Genomic DNA, 18,855 nt, shown 5'->3' on the forward strand with positions numbered 1-18,855 from the left:
CTATATAGTAATAACGAATGCATTACAAATACACAGCCCTGTTAGTTTAAACATATTTATATAAAGTTTATTGGGAAACAAGTTTTGCAACTTATATTAATCCCTTTCCTGTTTGCGGGTGCGAGTGCTGCCTAGTAGCGGGATTAGCCTTCTCTTTTTTCGAAATCTACAAGGGTGTCTTTAACGTGCAAGAGATATGGCTCTCTTAACACGGGTCAGCCATTTACCGTCCCCTTCCGACGGATTATCATCGTTTCCTCAAGACCATACTCGCAAATGGTATTAAGGGAGAGTCGAAAATTCAGTTCCTGAAATATTCATCCCGAACGGGAATCGAACCAGAAACCTTTGTGTTAGCAATCCGATGCACTAACCACGACACCACGACACAGCCCTGTTAATATATTATATAACAGTGAAAATTATAATACTAATTAATATTTAATTGTAGTAGTAATTAGATAATAAATTGTTTTATCTAGCTTTGTGGGTTTTTCTTCTGATCAAACTGCTAACCAAATACATCGTGTAAATTTCGTTGATCTCAAATTCAATTTACCAAATGAACTGGATTAGTAGTTATCCCTAACACAACATACGAATACATCAGACAAAAATACGATATACAACTACAAATGTTAAGACATTTGCCAAAATCCAATGACAACAACAAACACAACATCAAGAGCCAACAAATTAATTTGGGATGAAAAAGTACCGTGCCACGTCTTAAAGCAATACGCTCAGCAAAACAGTCACATTTAGGAATAAGTCACGTTCGAAAATAAAAAGATCAGACGACGTGATGACAAACCACAATCTAACACGTGGTAAAAGTGTCCATAGTTAGTTTGGACAAAGAAACATCGTATTGATTAACCATATCGTGATGGTGTCATGTTTGTTGGAGCAGTTTCTGCGTTAGGATAACATTGAGAATGGAAATGGGAAATGTGCCAAAAAGACAACAACCCGACCATAGAGCAGACAACAGCAGAAGGTAACCAACAGGTGTTTACTGCAACGAGAAATTCCCGCACCCGGAGGCGTCCTTCAACTGGCCCCTAAACAAATATATACTAGTTCAGTGATAATGAACACCATACTAAACTCCAAATTGTACACAAGAAACTAAAACTTAAAATAATACAAGACTAACAAAGGCCAGAGGTTCCTGACTTGGGACAGGCGCAAAAATGCGGCGGGGTTAAACACGTTTGTGAGATCTCAACCATCACCCTATACCTCTAGCCAATGCAGAAAAGTAAACGCATAACAATACGCACATTAAAATTCAGTTCAAGAGAAGTTCAAGAGCACACTCCTGTATATGAAGTCCGTATAGTGTGAACATGCACGAGAATAACGTATACATGGAGATATGTAAACATCAGACGAAGGGGCAGAGGGTATGTTACTGCTGAGAAATGGGAAATTGATAATTGGGAAGATGAAATCGGCTCGTTGATCATAGATTTTCATATGTCGTCCATCGGTGTCAATATTGAGTAAAATATCAAGGTATACTATACAATTGGAAATTAGACTAAAAGTAAGAACTGAACCATAGGTCTCTTCAATAACCAAATTTGTATAATCTTAAATGAATAATTTGTATTATGACAGTTATGTTTTCTAAGTTGGGTTGAGTAATTCAGTTATTAATTTTATATTCTTTCAGTCTATCCGATGCTTTAGCATTTTACTTCTACGATGTGCCATATGAAAATGAAGTTCCACCACGAGACTGGATGAATACAGTAATCGACGAATTAAAGAAAGACTCATCAAATGCTGATCCGTTGCTTGGTTGTCACTCAGTAGAATCATGGAGATTCGTTTTCGATAGATACATTGAAAAAGATGGATGCAGAAAGTCTTAACAGTTTGTTTTAAGTATATTCGTAACTCGAGGAATTTTTGCTAATTCTTCTAAAAAAAATATTCTAAAGATATGATAAATCTGATAAGTTTTTGTACTTCGTTTTATTTGTTTGAGCTTTTGATTTTGCAATTTGATTACATACGTTTTGATTTGAATTTTCCTTACAGGTTTGTTTTTTTTTGTTTTTTTTTTTTTTGTTTTGTTATTTTACTTTTTGCATATAGCTATTCCTTATCGTTTGTCAATAATTGTGTCTGAATTTGTGTTTTCCTTTTTTTGTGTTTTTTAGTTATAGTAATCGTTGGTGACCTATTAGGGCGTTGTCCCTATTTTTTCTCGTAGAATTAATTCTTTCGGGTACGCCTACCAGCGAATTTAATAAACATCGCCGAATTATTATAGTTCAACTTCATTTAGTATGCTTGTGCTAAATTGTCATTTTAAAAAATGCCTTCGAAATCTGATGTTAGAAAATCCATAGTACAACGTTTTGAAAGTAAAACGGACTTAATAATGTTAACTTTGTGATTTTGAACCGACGTATTGTTTTAAGACGCAAAGATAATCCACCCTAAGATAGCAAAACATCTAAGAAAATCCGTTTTCTTTTGAAATAAAGATTAATTGTTAAACGCATCAGTGGATTCCAATCATCACGTTTTCGTTCATGTTTTTCATCTATGATTAAAAAATGTAACTGTTGTCTTTATCTGTTTTTGTTTTTAATATAATTCATAATATCTGATTTATTTTAAATGTTTTTTTAAGCATTGATTTGATTTGTGTTAACTTAATTCATGTAGTATTTGAGCTACTACTTATGGTATATCATTCCAGGGTATCATCTTTTCTCATAATGAATAGATCAAATCGTTCAGTATATAACAGCCATAAAAGCGTAAAGTGCCTAATCCGTAATTCTTCATCAAGTTAACATCCCCTAAACTAGATAACATTTAAGTTTTAAAACGTGCACTTTTGTGACTCTTTAACAATTTAATGCAGACCAATGGGAAGTTTGCATCACAATTTCAACTAAACTTCACAATCATATGTTTTTGTTCGACCTACATGTATATGTGTCTATTTGAAATAAAACTGAAACAATTGGTTAACATCTGACGTAATACTAATAGCCAATCGTTTTGTGTTTTACATGTATTTCTTGCTTCACAAAGTGAGTTTACTTTGTTTTTTTCCTGATGAAATATTGTTATATACAACGAACAGTATTAACAGCTATGTTAAAGGCCACTTTAATTAGTAATGATATCGTTACATGTCATTTAGAAAATCACATCCCATAAAATATAAACCCGTAAAGAATATGGGGTATGATTGCCAATGAGACAACTGACCACAAGAGACCTAAATGACGCAGAAATTAACAACTATATGTCACCGTACGGCTTCTCCCTACACTGGTATGTCTGATATAACAACAAATCCCATTAAATACAAAACAGTTAACAGAGACCTTAATATATCTGTTTTAACACACCATCCTTTATTCTACAAAGTAATAAACCTTAAACCGAGACCATAAAAGGTAAAATCAGAAAATACTAAACTCCGAGGAAAATTCAAAACGGAAAGTCCCTAATCAAATGGCAAAATCAAATTACAAAACACATAAAACGAATGAACAACAACTGTCATATTCCTTACTTAAGACTGGCATTTTCAAATGTAGAAAACAGTGGATTGAATATAAAACGCTAATCCTCTCAGTTGTACGACAGTCGCATCAAACTTCATTATATTTACAACCATGCGTTAACAAAACAGACATAACAGTCATCACTATGTTACAATCTCAATTAGAAAGAAAACGAACAAATATTTAACAAAGAAGCACAAAAGGCATCTATCAAATTTAACCACCACATGCATTGCTAAGAGTCGCGTGTTTGGCGTCAGAATGCAAACGTCAATATAAAATAATTTTGTCGTTCAAAGTATTTTCAAAATTATAATCTCACATGGAGAATAACAATACGTTATCAACACAGCATTACATCAACTATAAAATCGTTAACAAAGACTTTCGCTATGTTCATCAACACCACACTCCCATATTGTACTATAAAGTATCTGTTATCGGAGTTTTAAATTATAAGCCTGGTACCTTTCATAAATATTAGCATGTCAAAATATACTATTGTATTGCTTATTTGTGTATTTCTCGGTCCTGAATATTTTTGCATTTATTTGTACTGTAGTCCTGTCTTGTAATGTTGTCATGTTAGTGTTAAATTTAACATTAGAATAAAAGCGCGAGGTTTGGCTAGCCACATAAGCAGGTTCAACCCACTAGTTCTTCTGTAAAATGTCCTGTACCATTCAGGAAAATGGCAGTTTGTATCTTCACGTTCGTTTCTGTGTGTATTGCATTGTCTTTTATTTTTTGTTGCACTTCAGTGTATCTGTTCTTTCTTTGTTTTCATCATACAGTTGATGTGTTTCCTTCGGTTTTAGTTTGGAACCCAGATTTTTTTTTTTCGAAATCTATTGATGACTTTTGAACAGAAATATCCTACTGTTATTTTCACGAGACAGGTTTATGAACGGGTACATAGACATAAGACGTTGTTATGGATAAGTGCATAGACAGGATACGGAGTTAAAGTCTTAAGGTATTCTTTATAATGCGTTTGTTGTAATTTGTTGCTCTGCATTTTCAAATTCTTATTTTATTTTTCATCTTGTTACCTAAATTTCTAACAAGTTGATACTAAATAATTGTGGAAATTAAGAAGAATAAGATTCACTTTTGAAAAGTCTATATTAAAAAAAAACATAATACAAATTTGATGTAAAATAGAATGCGTTCAATACAAATACAATGATGGATCTGGATTTCTAACTGACATAATATACTCCTTAGTTCACTGCTGCAAAGATGGCTCTTCTTCTTCCAAAGGTCACACTATGATATACTATTTCTGAAATAGATATAATAAAAAGTCGACATTTGTTCTCCTATGTTAACATCTCCTTTTATTTCAAAATAACTTTCCTATTTCTGAGAAAACTGCATAAATTCCCAGAAGAACTTATAACCAATCATAGTAATGTAATGTATTTCTTATTATACACATCAGATAAGAATGAATATCAAATCTTCTACTCTTTGTTTCTTTACAGACAGTTTTCTATGTTTCCGCTAATGTTTAAATGCATCTTTAATTTAGTTGTTGCCGTTTGAAGTTGCATATCATACTTGTTTTTGTCTATTGATTTGTAAAACATATCAGGTCGTATCTATTGCGTTCGAATTGCTTTACATTTGTTATTGCTTGAACTTGTATAGCTTGCTATGCTGTATTGGTGTTGCTCCTTGATGAAGGTTACCTAAAGTTGCTAACTTTTAATCAATCATTTTCATCAATTTCAATTTCATTTTAGAAAAGCACTTGGGAAAATTTTGTTTTATCTTAAAATCTTGTTAGAACTTATTCAAAGCTTTTTTTATTTTAAATCGTTCTAGGCCGATTGAGTGACAGTAAACTCTTTTATTGGGTATTGGGTTGGTTTTGTTTTAATCCTTAGCGTTATGCAAATAAGGTTTATGTTAACTGTATCTGTGTTAGCTGCTTAGATCTATCAGATATTACATCTATGCCTTTGTACTTATGTAAAAAAAAACAGTTTCAAGCTGTTCAGTGTTAATTGTGTTGAGCTATCAGATATATGTACAGGCTGACAAACCATTTCAAGCTTTACAGGGTTAATTGTGTGGAGGTGTCTAATCTATGTCAATGTAAAAAAAACAATATCAATTTTTACAAGATTGCTTTTGAGGAGCTATTGAATCTGTATCCATATATACATTTTAAGTCAAGCTTTAGAGGGTTATTGCATGAAACTATCATTATCTATCCAGGTAGACAATTTTATTAGTATCACATCAGTATTAAGATTATCACTTGGCGAGAGCTTTATACAGTCAGCAGTTTCATTTTCCATGTTTGAGGACAGAAAAGAAAGTTTACCATGAAATTCTTTTCAGATAATCGCTATCATTTAGCCAAACATACTCCATCATACTGTTTCGCTATACCTCTACAAAAGTAAAACACAAACTCAATCAAACCATATCTAAATGTTCTCTCCGTGGAAAAAACTCTATTTAAACAATTAAAATGTAACTGCCATCATGATAACAGGGAACAAATAGTTGAATCTAAACTTTTACTAAAGCTGTCCATGGCCGGACCAAGTTTAACGTTACTAATGTAATTTTCGACATGAGTAAATAATTAATTGCTATTAAAATTGCATTGACAAGTTTTACAAATAACCTACCAACAAGCCAAAATTTTATATAGATATACGTACTGGAGATTTAGCTCACATTCATTGTTGAAGGTTCTGTTATTAACACCACATACTGGTTTGTAACCTTTGCAACATTCCCCTTGGTGATGAAAGGATATACCACTGTAATAATTTGATACAAAAGTTATTACTGCTAGCTATGGATTTTTATCAATCATTCAACCTTTATTAAATACGTCCCACTTTAATGCAAATTGTACGTAATGTGCTGTAATTTGCAAACCTTAGGTCGATGTGAATATATAAAATACGTGGAGGTAATAATGTCATAGGAAATGTATTCAACATTGGTTAGTAACCATATTTGATTGCATTTGAACTTTAATTGGAGTCGTCCATCTGGTTTATAGCCTGTTACTTTGGTGGTTTTTGAAAAAAGACATTCAATTGGTCTATGGTTCAGTAAATGGAATAGTAAACAGTAATTAAGTTATTCATGCAGTGAAACATTGCTATTAGTCTTATTCGCAAATAATGAGTTGAAGAGATTTTCTTAAAAACGGGAATTTGGAAAGTCTGTGTTGGAGCACGAGAATGCTTTAATAAATTTCGAATACTGTTCTGTGGTAGGATATACTTAGGAGATAACTGTATTATATTTTAAGCTCCGACGGCATCAACAATTGATTTCATGGGAGCTTGAAATACAATATTGTTATCTCCATTCTAATGAAACTGACAGAAAACTCTGTCATATGTCGTCTACGCTTGTGCGTACGTCTCAAAGCATCAATTGTCAATTGATGCCATGAAAATTAGTGACGTTATCCAATCAAAATGAGCGTTACAAACGTTGTTGCATTATAATCTACTATATATTTTGTACACAATCAAACTAAGCACATAATTAGAAATATTTAAAATAAATCTATTTCATCAACATATTAAACTCACGCTTCTTTCAGCCAGCAGTCATTATCATATGTTTTTCCATCAGCACCGCAGACTGGATTCATAGTGCTAGGACATTTTGGACATTCGCCTTGTGATATTACATCTACCCCACTGAAATTACATAAGTACAAACAAGGTGTCATTCTGCTTAGCAAGTGCATTAGTTTACATTTATTTTAACAGAGAATAATTTATTGTACTAGTATTTACAGACAAACCTAAAGAAATATGCCAAAGTCCTAGTCACCTAGTTTGTGTTGTGCAGTTCAATGTTTCTGTTGTTCCATTAAGTTATTTTCCTCTTATAGCTAATATGTTTTCCCGGTTTAAGTTTGTGACCCGGATTTTGTTTTCGCCTAATCGGTTTATGACTAACAAACAGTGGTATACTACTGGTGCCTTTATTAAGCAACTCCATTATAAAATTAAAATAGAATAAAAAATCAAATTAATATTTAAAAAACAGTTTCTCAAAACTATAAAAAGTTGTTCCTGTATACTGCTTTATATAATTGTAATTTAGAATCACGACTATGTCACTTGTGCATGTTGAGTATACTATTTTGTTGTTGTAACTACCAGATGCCTCACATAGTGGAAATTCCCAAATTCTTTTAAAATATGATCATGCATATGTTGGTTTTCTTACTACTATTTTTCAAAGAATAGTTTAACATTACTTTGATTCGCCGATCTGAAGTGAGAATATAATACATACGCTTCTATCAGCCAACATTGATTCATATATGTTAATCCATCACTACCACATACAGGATTATAATCGTTTGTACACGACTTCTTACATTCTCCAGGTGATGCTAGTTCAACTCCACTAAAGTAAATGGTTTAAAACAATTCATATCATATCAAACCACATCTTCTTTTTTATACTTATTATTAAAATTACAAATAAAAACGTATCCCCAATTACCCATGTTTCATACACAGATCACTTCAGGCAGAATGTATTTCTTTTACAATTTATTCTTAACTTCAATGATTGACCATTGAAATAATCCTTTGTCACAGTCATTTTAAAGATCAGATATCATATAAGACAATAACAATCAAAACCATGGAGTAAACAAAGACTCACAAAACCAAAAGACATTTACATTAACAGTTATAAATGTAAATAAGAAATGAGAAATAAGAAACAATATTAACAAGAACTCTAATACAAACCGAGAGTGAAATATAAATAGGACTTAATAGCTTATCAAACCTATGATTTGTATTGTTTATTATTCACAGCTTAATATTATTAATACTCTTCTTCTAATTACATGGTTTACAATGACTGAAGTAAACTCATTATATTCGAAGAGGTAGAGGAGCTCTCTCCGAGTGAATACAAGTATTTATATTTAATGACAACAACTATAACGTTAACGGTACCAATTAAACACCTCGACAATTAATAATCTTTAATGACTTAAAACCTCATCTTAACTTTGAAGAGTTCATGAAAAAAAAAACACACTAAAAGTAATGTCAGACCCGTACAAAAAATCGGTGGGTAGTAATTACAATAACAGTACAAAGTAAATAAGAAAAATACCAAACTAAAAAAATCAAAACGAAACGTCAGTAATCAAATGGCTAAATCAAACGAATGGAAAACAACCAAAAATGTGACTGAACAAGTCTCTTTAGTGATGCTCGTATCAAACTATTAAATAGTCAAAATCTACGATAATGTAATTAAAGATTTTCCTATAATTGATTTGCGACATTTTTCAAAACATTTCGCGAGAAAGATACCAGTAACCTAGTCATAAATATCTTAGCTGAGCTAAGAAATTTCAAAAAATGTAAAATCAGCAAATGGAATCCATGTTATAACTCATAAATTCATGTTGCCGATAGTTTTTGTTGTTATCTGTCGATCAAAATAAATTTTAGATACTGCATTTTTGTCCACCATGTAATGCCTTTTTGTCCGCTATTTTTTGGAGTGGAATTGTGTTGGTTTGCTTCTATTAGTTTCAAAATGTTAAATCTCAGAATTATGATTCATAATTATGAGATCAGACACATAAGGGTCTGGAGTGTCAGGATATGATTTGAAATTTGAACCCAAAATATAACAAGAAATAAAACAGATTTGCGTAAAGTGTTTTTATTTTTTTTTGTTTTTGTCATGTTTTGTGTTTTGGTAAATGATGTTTTTGTTTTTTTTTTGTTTTTTTTTCTTTTCTTTTTATAGTTTGGTTTGCAAACAATTATGTCATATATTTGCATTTTGTATTCAAAGCATTTAGAATGATATAAATATTTAGTATTTAGTCATTTCAAATCCAATTGATGCATATGAAAAAAACACTCACGCCTTTTGTCTTTTACAATCGTTGCCATATGTGAGACCATCTACGCCACAAACTGGGATATACTCCTCTGTACAAACAACTGGACATTCTCCTACAGATGCTAACTGTACTCCACTATAAAAACAGAAAAATCAATAAGTTTACGCTATTAGTGATACAGACATTTCTTTCACATATGTAATGAAAACATAAAGCTACTGCATCGTTCATTGACATTCAAAAAAAAAATTCATGAATGTTAGAATAGTGACGTTTGCTCTGTGTCTATTGTTTACAGTAATAGTCCAGTCAAAGCCCCACATATACACGGATATTTGGGATATAATGTTAAAGATTAAAACTTAAAAAATCTTCTGTTGCAATTACTTCCAAGGTTAGGGTCAAATCGTTGTTAGATTGACTGAACTATAAGTATTTTTTTTACATGTCATGGTGTTGTACGGTGATCTCGGGAATATCTATATTAAGGTTTGGTTGTTCTGTTTCTTGTTTAACCAACTTATAATACCAATTTGCATTTTTTATTGTAAGTATTTAGAACTTTTGTTACAGTAGTAAATCCAAATTAGATTGATATATACAAATAAATTACCAGTGATATACATATTAAGTATTTATTTATTTCAAATCCAATTGATGCATATGGAAAAAAACACTCACGCTTTCTGTCTTTTACATTCATTGCCATATGTGATGCCATCTACACCACAAACTGGGTTATACTCATCTGTACAGATAACTGGACAGTCCCCTGCTGATGCTAACTGTACTCCACTATGAATATAGAAAAGACAATAGAGTCAATTTTTTGGCATATATAGAGCAAAAATCAAGCCTCTCAGTCTGCATCGACATTTCACAAAAAAAACACACCGTTGACAATAAGTACAGAGCAAACGTACAATTTAAATATTCTTGAAGGCAAATTCTGAATTCAGATGTGGATAGTTAACTGCCAATTGCTAGAAAACAAAGAAGTATTGATGCCAACCGCTTTTCAAATGAAGTAGAAAAATCAATTAAGCCAATTGTGGTACAGACATTTCTTTAGTGAAATATCTACATATAAAAAAGTACTAACGCTTTCTGTCTTTTACATTCATTGCCATATGTGATGCCATCTACACCACAAACTGGGTTATACTCCTCTGTACAGATAATTGGACACTCCCCTTCTGATGCTAACTGTACTCCACTAAGAAAATAGAAAAATCAATAACGATACTTGTAATACAGACATGTCTTTAAAATATGTAAGGTTTTCACATGTAGTGTGTTTATATACTGAAGATAGTATGTGGACCCTTAGTAATTATATTTTTTCTATCGGAGCAATTACATTATTTTTGATTATTTTCTACTGTCGTATATGTTTTAGGATCGGTACAATACACTAGCCCATCGCCAATCATTGAGAAGTGACACTCCTGATGGATGTACTGTCAATCAACATAGTAAAGACAGTAAAAAGTGAAACATTTATGGAGTTGATACAACTCAATACGAATGAAGATACCAGGATTACAATTTTTTATTTACATCAGACGCGCGTTTCGTCTCCAAAAGACTCATCAGTGACATAGTTATGTAATGATATCCTAGGTTTCTGTAGTTAATTTCAAATTAGACTGATACAAATGCAAAACAAAACAAACAAAAAAAACCCAAAAAATTACACTTACGCTTTCTGTCTTTTACATTCATTGCCATATGTGATGCCATCTACACCACAAACTGGGTTATACTCTTCTGTACAGATAACTGGACATTCCCCTACTGATGCTAACTGTACTCCACTATTAAAAAAGAGGAATGAAAAATAATGGCATATTATGGAAACAAGACCTTATTCACTGCAAAAAAGAAGAAAACATTTTTATCATGACAAGCTAGTACTAATAATTATTGTTCAAGTCGTTAAAATTTTGATTTGGTGTTAAGTCGTATAATTATTTTTCTTAAAAAAACATTTAACTCGAGGTATTTGCAATACATGGACATATTTTACTACTTTTAATTGAGTTATAATACTTACGCTGCTTGTCTGATACAGTCGTTGTCATAAGTTCGTCCATCCACTCCACATACAGGGACCAGCTCTAATGAACATTTCTCTTTACATAGTGACATGTCCGCTAAACCAACCCCACTAAAAGATACACAATATATATTGATATAGATTTTAACACGAGAGTCTTGCGTACCAATTACAAGCAAGACATTTCTTATAAATTCCGTGCTATGGTAAATTTGTGTCTTTCATTTTTACTAATGTGTTTTTTCTATATGCCTTTTTATGTTTCTTATCTACTTGCTTGTTTTCATAGTGATTAAGATTTAAAACAATGCTGACTGATGTACCCAAATTTTTGACATTTTTACCTTTTGTGTCTGTTTGTTTTGTTATACAAGTGAGAGGTTTAGCTAGTTATAAAACCAGGTTAATTCCAATTTTCTACATAAGAAAATGTCTGCACTGAAGTTTCCTCGATGTTTGGTATTTTCGTGCTTTTAATTTTTTATAACTTATAATTAACACTTCCTATGTATTGTATGTTTTTATTTTTCTTGTTGAAAACAGTGGATTGAGGAGTGATTATTATTTTATTTGAAGGGTATATATATCTTTGATAACATTTTGTTTGCAGTTTTTATTTCCATATGTGTGTTATATGTTTTCACCAGTTTTGTTACTGATGAAATTGCATTCCATACACAGGCTCACTTTTATGGGGTACTATATTCCGTAGCAAAAAGGAATTAAAATTAAAAAGGAAATTAATCCCTTATAAGAAGCCACATGTGAATAATCAGACCAACGTTGTTGTCCATTCGTTTGATGTGTTTTGTGATTTGAATTTGCCATTTGATAAGGGACTTTCCGATTGAATTTTTCTCGGAGTTCAGTATTTTTGTAATTTTACTTTTGACTTACTTCATTTTCCTATGGCAGTCATTAACGTAGAGAAGGCCATCAGTACCACAGACAATGTCGTATTCACTTGGACATTGCTGAACACACTTTCCATCATAAGCACATGCGACGCCCCTGAAACATTAATTAATTGTAAAACATTTCCCCAATAAGCATGTTGAACTCCTTCTTAAATCCTAGAAATCCGTTTAATGAAGAAAAGTACACACTATACATATTAATTACATTTTGTTCATTAAATTCAACCGGCACATAAACATAATAAATGTATGATAAATTCTCTCTTGAACATTTATCTACGATTACAAAAATATTATGTTTCTTATATATGAGTCTAGCACGTTAAATAACAGTGCATCTTACTGCTTCTTTCAAATATAAGACGCTACAAATCTATGTCAGAAGTATATCTCACTATCCTCAAACATATAGTATTACTCCAGAACTCTAAACAGATTTTATGGAGCGTTATAAGATAATGACATCAGCAATAATAATAACAATAATAATAATAATAATAATAATGACCATTCCGTACGTTGCAATTAATTCTGCCAAATTGGTTTAAATTATCCTGAATGTGGATGAAATGACTAAGATGTAAAGTTATCTTTAATAAAAAGTAAAATAACAAAAATAATGTTGTTTGCTTATGTTGCTATATATAAATGAGGATATATCACTTTTTTGTAACGGCTTAAGTTTAAACTACCTAAAAGTAACAAAGAGTACATTAAAGTACATTTGTGTAGATTGTTTTTGTACTTTTTTCGATCTGATGAGTCAATCCTTTTTAACTGATTCTTACGGGTTGTTCTTTTATTCTGCTAGAACTCAGAAGAGTAATTCAGTGGTTGTCGTTGGCTGCTATTTAACATTATTGGTTTACTTGATCACACTAATTATGCCGTTTTTCTCGTTTGAATTGTTTTACATATTGCCATTGAGAGGATTGCATATATATAATAGTATCTAATTGTAGAGTATGGATTTTGCTCACTTTTAAAGACTGTATAGTGACCTAGCTATGATTGTCTACAAGAGTATGTCTTTAATGGGGGTCTCGTTGGCAATTATTATGCCACATATTCGTATTTCTATATTTATTACTTGAATACTTACGCAGCTTTTAAATAACACTTGTTGTAGTATGTTTGTCCATCGACCCCACAGACAGGTACGTACTCCGTGGGACAGCTTGTTATACACGTGCCTACATAGGCTATGTTTACTCCACTGAAAAGCATTATTAATGTATATATGCATGTAGATGTATAATATTTCAGATGTATCTCAATAATATCTTAAAGGTTCATCAAAGATATCAAGCTTTCACTGAAGTTCGTGAGAAATTTAGGTATCATACCACCAAAACATATTATGGGAAGAACATGACCCGTGTCATGCCAACAACTGTTTTTTAAATTTTAGTTCCGATGCAAAGGCACTATAAGTCAATCAATATTAACGCCAAAATATGCAATCTCTATTTAAAGTTTTTGTTTGCTTCAGATGTGAATACTGACATTTTTAAGGAAGAATATTGGAATAACTATTAAACTTCTAAGGGATGATATGTATTTTTCCTAACAATTTGATGAAACAAGATATTCTGGTCAAGCAGAATAAAAAAATATTTTGAAGGCAAATCCCCCCCACCCCCACCCCCACACACACCACATAGTGTAAAAAATTGAAAGAAAAAAAATAGCATCGAAAAACTAAATAAATGTGTTCGGCCTTTGCTCGAAAAACTTTTTCTGACTGAAATAAAACCAACATAAATCCCGTCCTAGAAGTTAATAAAAAGTTCAGTTCGGCTTCCTAACAAATATTGCATTTGATAGAGATATCGATCTTGCTGAACTAGAAATAAAAACAGATAGCAGTATACAAATGTTTATGATAAAAATATACTTGTAAAATAGCTTAGTTTTTATGTACAGGACTACCTGAATAGAATGTTAAAACTTACTTTAAATCTCGAACACAGTCGTTTCTATACGTGATCCCATTAACACCACATACAGGTTGGTACAGATGAGTACACCGACATTTACCTCGGTGCACATAGCTGACGTAACTGTAAATAAGAAAACAAATATTTATAATTGGTTCCTATAAAAGTTCGGGATATTCAATGGTTGTTCATAGGCGCAAAAGCATTGAAAGACTTGAAATAACAAGCCATTTTTGATTAATGAAACAAACGTCTTCTTATCAATAGCTTTTGGTGTTACTTTGATACATATAGCGTGGCTCTGTACTTATACATTCCGTTATGGTGCCATTGTAAAACATGTTTGTATGCTTGTCTTTCATCTTTGTTTGGAGCCTTTTTTTTATGTTTCTTTAATACATATATGATGATCATGAGGATCTGTACTTATATACATCCCGTCATTGTGTTGTTGTACTATGGTAAATTTGTGTCTTATTTTGTCTTTAATTTTTGCCAATACGCTTGGTCTAAATGCCATTTTGTGCTTATTTGTTACAATTTTTTTATTTTTTTTTATTGGTTAAGATAATAACAATGTTGACTGATGTACCCCTGTTTTTGACATTTTTACCTTTTGTGTATGCTTGTTTTAATTATGTATCGTATATCAATATAATGGAATTTGATGCGACTGTCATACAAGTGAGGGGTTCAGCTAGCTATAAAACATAAAACCAGGTTCAATCTACCACTTACTACATAAGAAAATGCATGTACCAAGTCAGGAATATGACAGTTCATTTATCCATTCGTTTGATGTGTTTGTGCTTTTGATTTTGCCATTTGATTGGGGACTCGAAGTTAAGTATGTTTGTGATTTTACTTTTTTGCATACTGATGTGAACTTACGGATTTAAAGCAAGGTAACATCTATTATGGTATGTTCTTCCGTCAGATCCACATAATGGATCCCACACACTTTCACAGATCGAATCAAACGTCTTCTTTATAATAGCTGTAAAGAAAATAGTTTTTTTTTCATTACATCTCTCAAGTCAAACTCACAAAATCAAAACAACATTTTATTTTGATTAACAGATGATTATCTGCATGCTTAAAATGTTATTATGAGAAGAAAACTAAAAAAGAGGTTTTTTTTTTGTGCAACAAGTTTGTGAATTAACTGCTGAATGGCCGATATTTTCCAGTTCAAATTAATTAATTAGATTGTTGATAAACTATCCACGTAAGTACAAAAGAGAGGACATCACAATGGAATCTGATAGCAATACGTAAAAATAGAGGACATCCCAATGGAATCTGATAGTAATACGTTGAGAGGCGAAAGATGTCAAAGGGACATTCAAACTAATAAGTCGAAAACAAACTGACTTTACCATAACAAACAATTTAAAAGGAACAAAAGATGAACAACTGACTACAAAACACAACATAGAAAAAAACAAAAGACTTGGTAATACGAACCCCACCAAAAACCATGGGTGGTGTCAAGTGATTATGACAGGTAAGCATATCCTGCTCCACATTTTGACAACCGTTGTGGTGATAATGTAGAATATAAAATGTTGACACAGAGATATGTCTCGCCTGTCGGTAAATAATTAAAAAAAAAGAGACAATCTGATAGACAGCAACATTGGTAATTAATTCAATGTCGCTGGACCATAAACTATTGGGAAAGGTCCCCTATTCAACTATTTTGTATCGTTTGTTCTTATGTTGTTACAACACTGTACTACAAATGTAGATTAGGGTGGGTTGAGCGCTCCCAAACATGTTTAACACCGCCACATTCTGTATGTGTCATTTCCGAGCCAGGAGCCTGAAGTTTTCGTTCGTTCATGTCTGTCCTATTTGTTATTTCGTAAATTATTTTGTTAAAAATTTGGCCGTCAGCTTTCTCCATTGAAATATATCACATTTTTCATGTCGGAACTTTTACAGTCGACCATACGGTATGGGTTTTTCTCATTTTTGAAGGCTGTGTGGTTGCCATTATTTGCTAACATTTTTTCGAACTTTTATGGAAAGTTGTCTCGTTGGCCATCGTACTAAATCTCACCATTGTTATACAGTCGTCATTTTGATCTGTACCGATGGTAATGCAACTTGATAGAAAATATCATTGATCTATAGCTATCACAAGTAATTCTAATCAAACTATTAGCAGAAATCTTAACATTGAAAATTGTTAATAAATTCAAAGTCGTTGAACTATGACGAGGAGTAGGACCTCGTAAAGTCATCAATCTGATACGTACTGATTAATGCAATCTATTACAAGTAGATCCTTTAAGCAGAAAACTTTATTAATCGTCGACGCAAACTATACGACGACGACGACGACCCGAAAAAAGCATCCCCTTTGTCTAATTTTCGGAATTTTCGTTTCAGACGAAGGCCGCAAAACCTTGTGATACGCATGATAAGTCTAATTCGTTAGGTCACATTCGAGAGCAAAACTGGCGGGAGTTTGTTCGTGTCAATTGGAACATTTTATTCGTCATCTGTAAAACAGTTGTGCCATACCGGTTTGGGATGAAAATTTCAGGAACTCAATTTTCGGCTCTCCCTTGACACCATTTGCGAGTATGGTCTTAAGGAAACGATGATAGTCCGTCGGAAGGGGACGATAAATGGCTGACCCGTGTTAAGAGAGAGCCATATCTCTTGCACGTTAAAGACACCCTTGTAGATTTCGAAAAAGAGTAGGCTTATGCCGCTACAAGGCAGCACTCGCACCCGCAAAGTGGAAAGGGATTAATATAAGTTGCAAAACTTGTTTCCCAATCCACTCTAAATAAATATGTTTAAACTAAACTAAACCGGTCAACCAACTTGTTATCACATAACACAGTTAAACATATTCAGCAAAATGTTAAAATTAAAAAATTTCATATACGAAGTCGTCTTTACAGAAATATTTTCAAGATTCATGAAAAAACAACACATAAATGTCTAATTGACACCTAAAACTTACGGGTTGACGTTGACGATTGAATTAATATCATTGTTATCATCGCTAATACCAATATAGTGGAATCCATTTTGTCTGTAAAAGAATATACAAAAAGAAATCTATTTGGAATGATGAAAAATATGTCCTCTAAAAGAACTGTTTCCATGAATTCAAAAGCGACACAAAGCACACGTCATCCGTGTATTATCTTTCTTAAATTTCTTCTTTTACTACAATGATTTAAACATATATTCATATGTAACTTGTCATGTTTTAGAAAAGTGTATACCTAAAAAAAATCACTTTAGGTCATATGTATTAACCGGAAGATTTCTCGGAAATTGGCAAGATTGTGGTTATCATTACCATCCTGTCCAAGATTACGCAAAAATCATATGATGAATTTGAAAAACAGGATATCAAATATTTTCAATCGTATTTTAATAGATCTTAAATAAAATAGGTGTTTATTGTACTCTTAGATGTATAACTCTAGTGATTCTTTCGCCCTATTTATGTATGACAATATAGTAAAATACGAATACGGATAAATACGATTTTCAACAATAAACTAAAATTGTAGAAAATTAATTCAAATGTTTCTCAAAATGATTTTTTTTTATATAGTTTGTTATTTCCAGTTTTTTTCCTGTAATATATCATGCGATTGATAAATGAATAACTTACAGTATTTTTTAGAAATTTAAATGTGCTTACCTTTTCGCTTATATACTGCTTGCTTTTTTAAACTATGAATATCTTATAGTAAAAATGTCCAGAATTTCGTTATCAAATAGCCAAAGGGATATACGTCCATGAATTTTTGCATCTACGTTACACTTCAATTCCCAAAGAAAACTGTTAGGCCATTTTTGTTTTATCAAATATTTTAATAGTTGCTCTAAGGTTAAACTATGTTGTAAAACGTTTGATACAATACAACCAAAATTTTCTATGGTAAATGCGTTTAACAAAACGAGGACACGATTTCGCGGTAGATAGTGTAATTACATTGCCTAGGAGGCATTGTGTTCGGAAAAAGAGATGTGAATATTTTAGGTGCAAGATGTTGGTTATTATATATATATATATATTGAAAATTGTCTTTTATGTTTATTTAGGTTTTGAACTGTAGTCCTCAATAATATTTAAAAAGGTATACATGATATAGGGAAGATTTCCTCTAAATTATTTTCACATCAGGACCACGCAATTTCTAAACGGCCTCAAATCTATTTGAAATTTCTCAGTATCTTACATTCAAATGTAAACTTTGGAATTTTAAGGACATTCTGGTGGACTATTGAAAATGTGGTCTAATTGTAAAGAAGGGTGCCCTCAACAAATACCAAAGTTCCGTTGAAAATAAATCTAAAAATTGTCTTTTGAATATGAAATAATTAATTTTGGTTAAAGAGGTCTTTCGATGATAAATTGTTCAAAACATTTACAATCTGCATTAGTTTTCAATTTTCGAATATTTTAAGATTTAAACAATTTTCAGATTTTAACAATACGAGTATTAAATGAAATACAGTGGGTATAGGT

General features: G+C 31.9%; 1 protein-coding gene across 4 annotated transcripts; it reads right to left on the minus strand.

Annotated features, from left to right (window-relative positions):
• Nucleotides 1–4,706: 4,706 nt before the first annotated feature.
• LOC134705444 (agrin-like) lies at nucleotides 4,707–18,233 on the minus strand. 4 transcript variants are annotated; one of them, XM_063564168.1, is made up of 16 exons: nucleotides 18,025–18,231; nucleotides 17,329–17,400; nucleotides 15,237–15,342; nucleotides 14,361–14,468; nucleotides 13,508–13,621; nucleotides 12,386–12,499; nucleotides 11,486–11,599; nucleotides 11,133–11,246; nucleotides 10,532–10,645; nucleotides 10,111–10,224; nucleotides 9,451–9,564; nucleotides 7,839–7,952; nucleotides 7,121–7,231; nucleotides 6,227–6,328; nucleotides 5,881–5,950; nucleotides 4,707–4,830 (listed from the first exon to the last, which is right to left on the minus strand). In XM_063564168.1, the coding sequence occupies exons 2-15, from the start codon at nucleotides 17,393–17,395 to the stop codon at nucleotides 5,908–5,910; spliced, it is 1,449 nt and encodes a 482-aa protein (XP_063420238.1). In that variant the 5' UTR covers nucleotides 17,396–17,400; nucleotides 18,025–18,231; the 3' UTR covers nucleotides 4,707–4,830; nucleotides 5,881–5,907. The 4 variants fall into 4 exon arrangements, with proteins under 4 accessions (XP_063420238.1, XP_063420239.1, XP_063420240.1 ...); XM_063564169.1 differs by lacking the exon at nucleotides 7,121–7,231 and having other exon boundaries at nucleotides 18,025–18,233; XM_063564170.1 differs by lacking the exon at nucleotides 10,532–10,645 and having other exon boundaries at nucleotides 18,025–18,232.
• Between the last annotated feature and the right edge of the window lie 622 nt (nucleotides 18,234–18,855).

This window comes from Mytilus trossulus, chromosome 2, assembly GCF_036588685.1.
Source record: "Mytilus trossulus isolate FHL-02 chromosome 2, PNRI_Mtr1.1.1.hap1, whole genome shotgun sequence".
NCBI lineage: Eukaryota > Metazoa > Mollusca > Bivalvia > Mytilida > Mytilidae > Mytilus > Mytilus trossulus.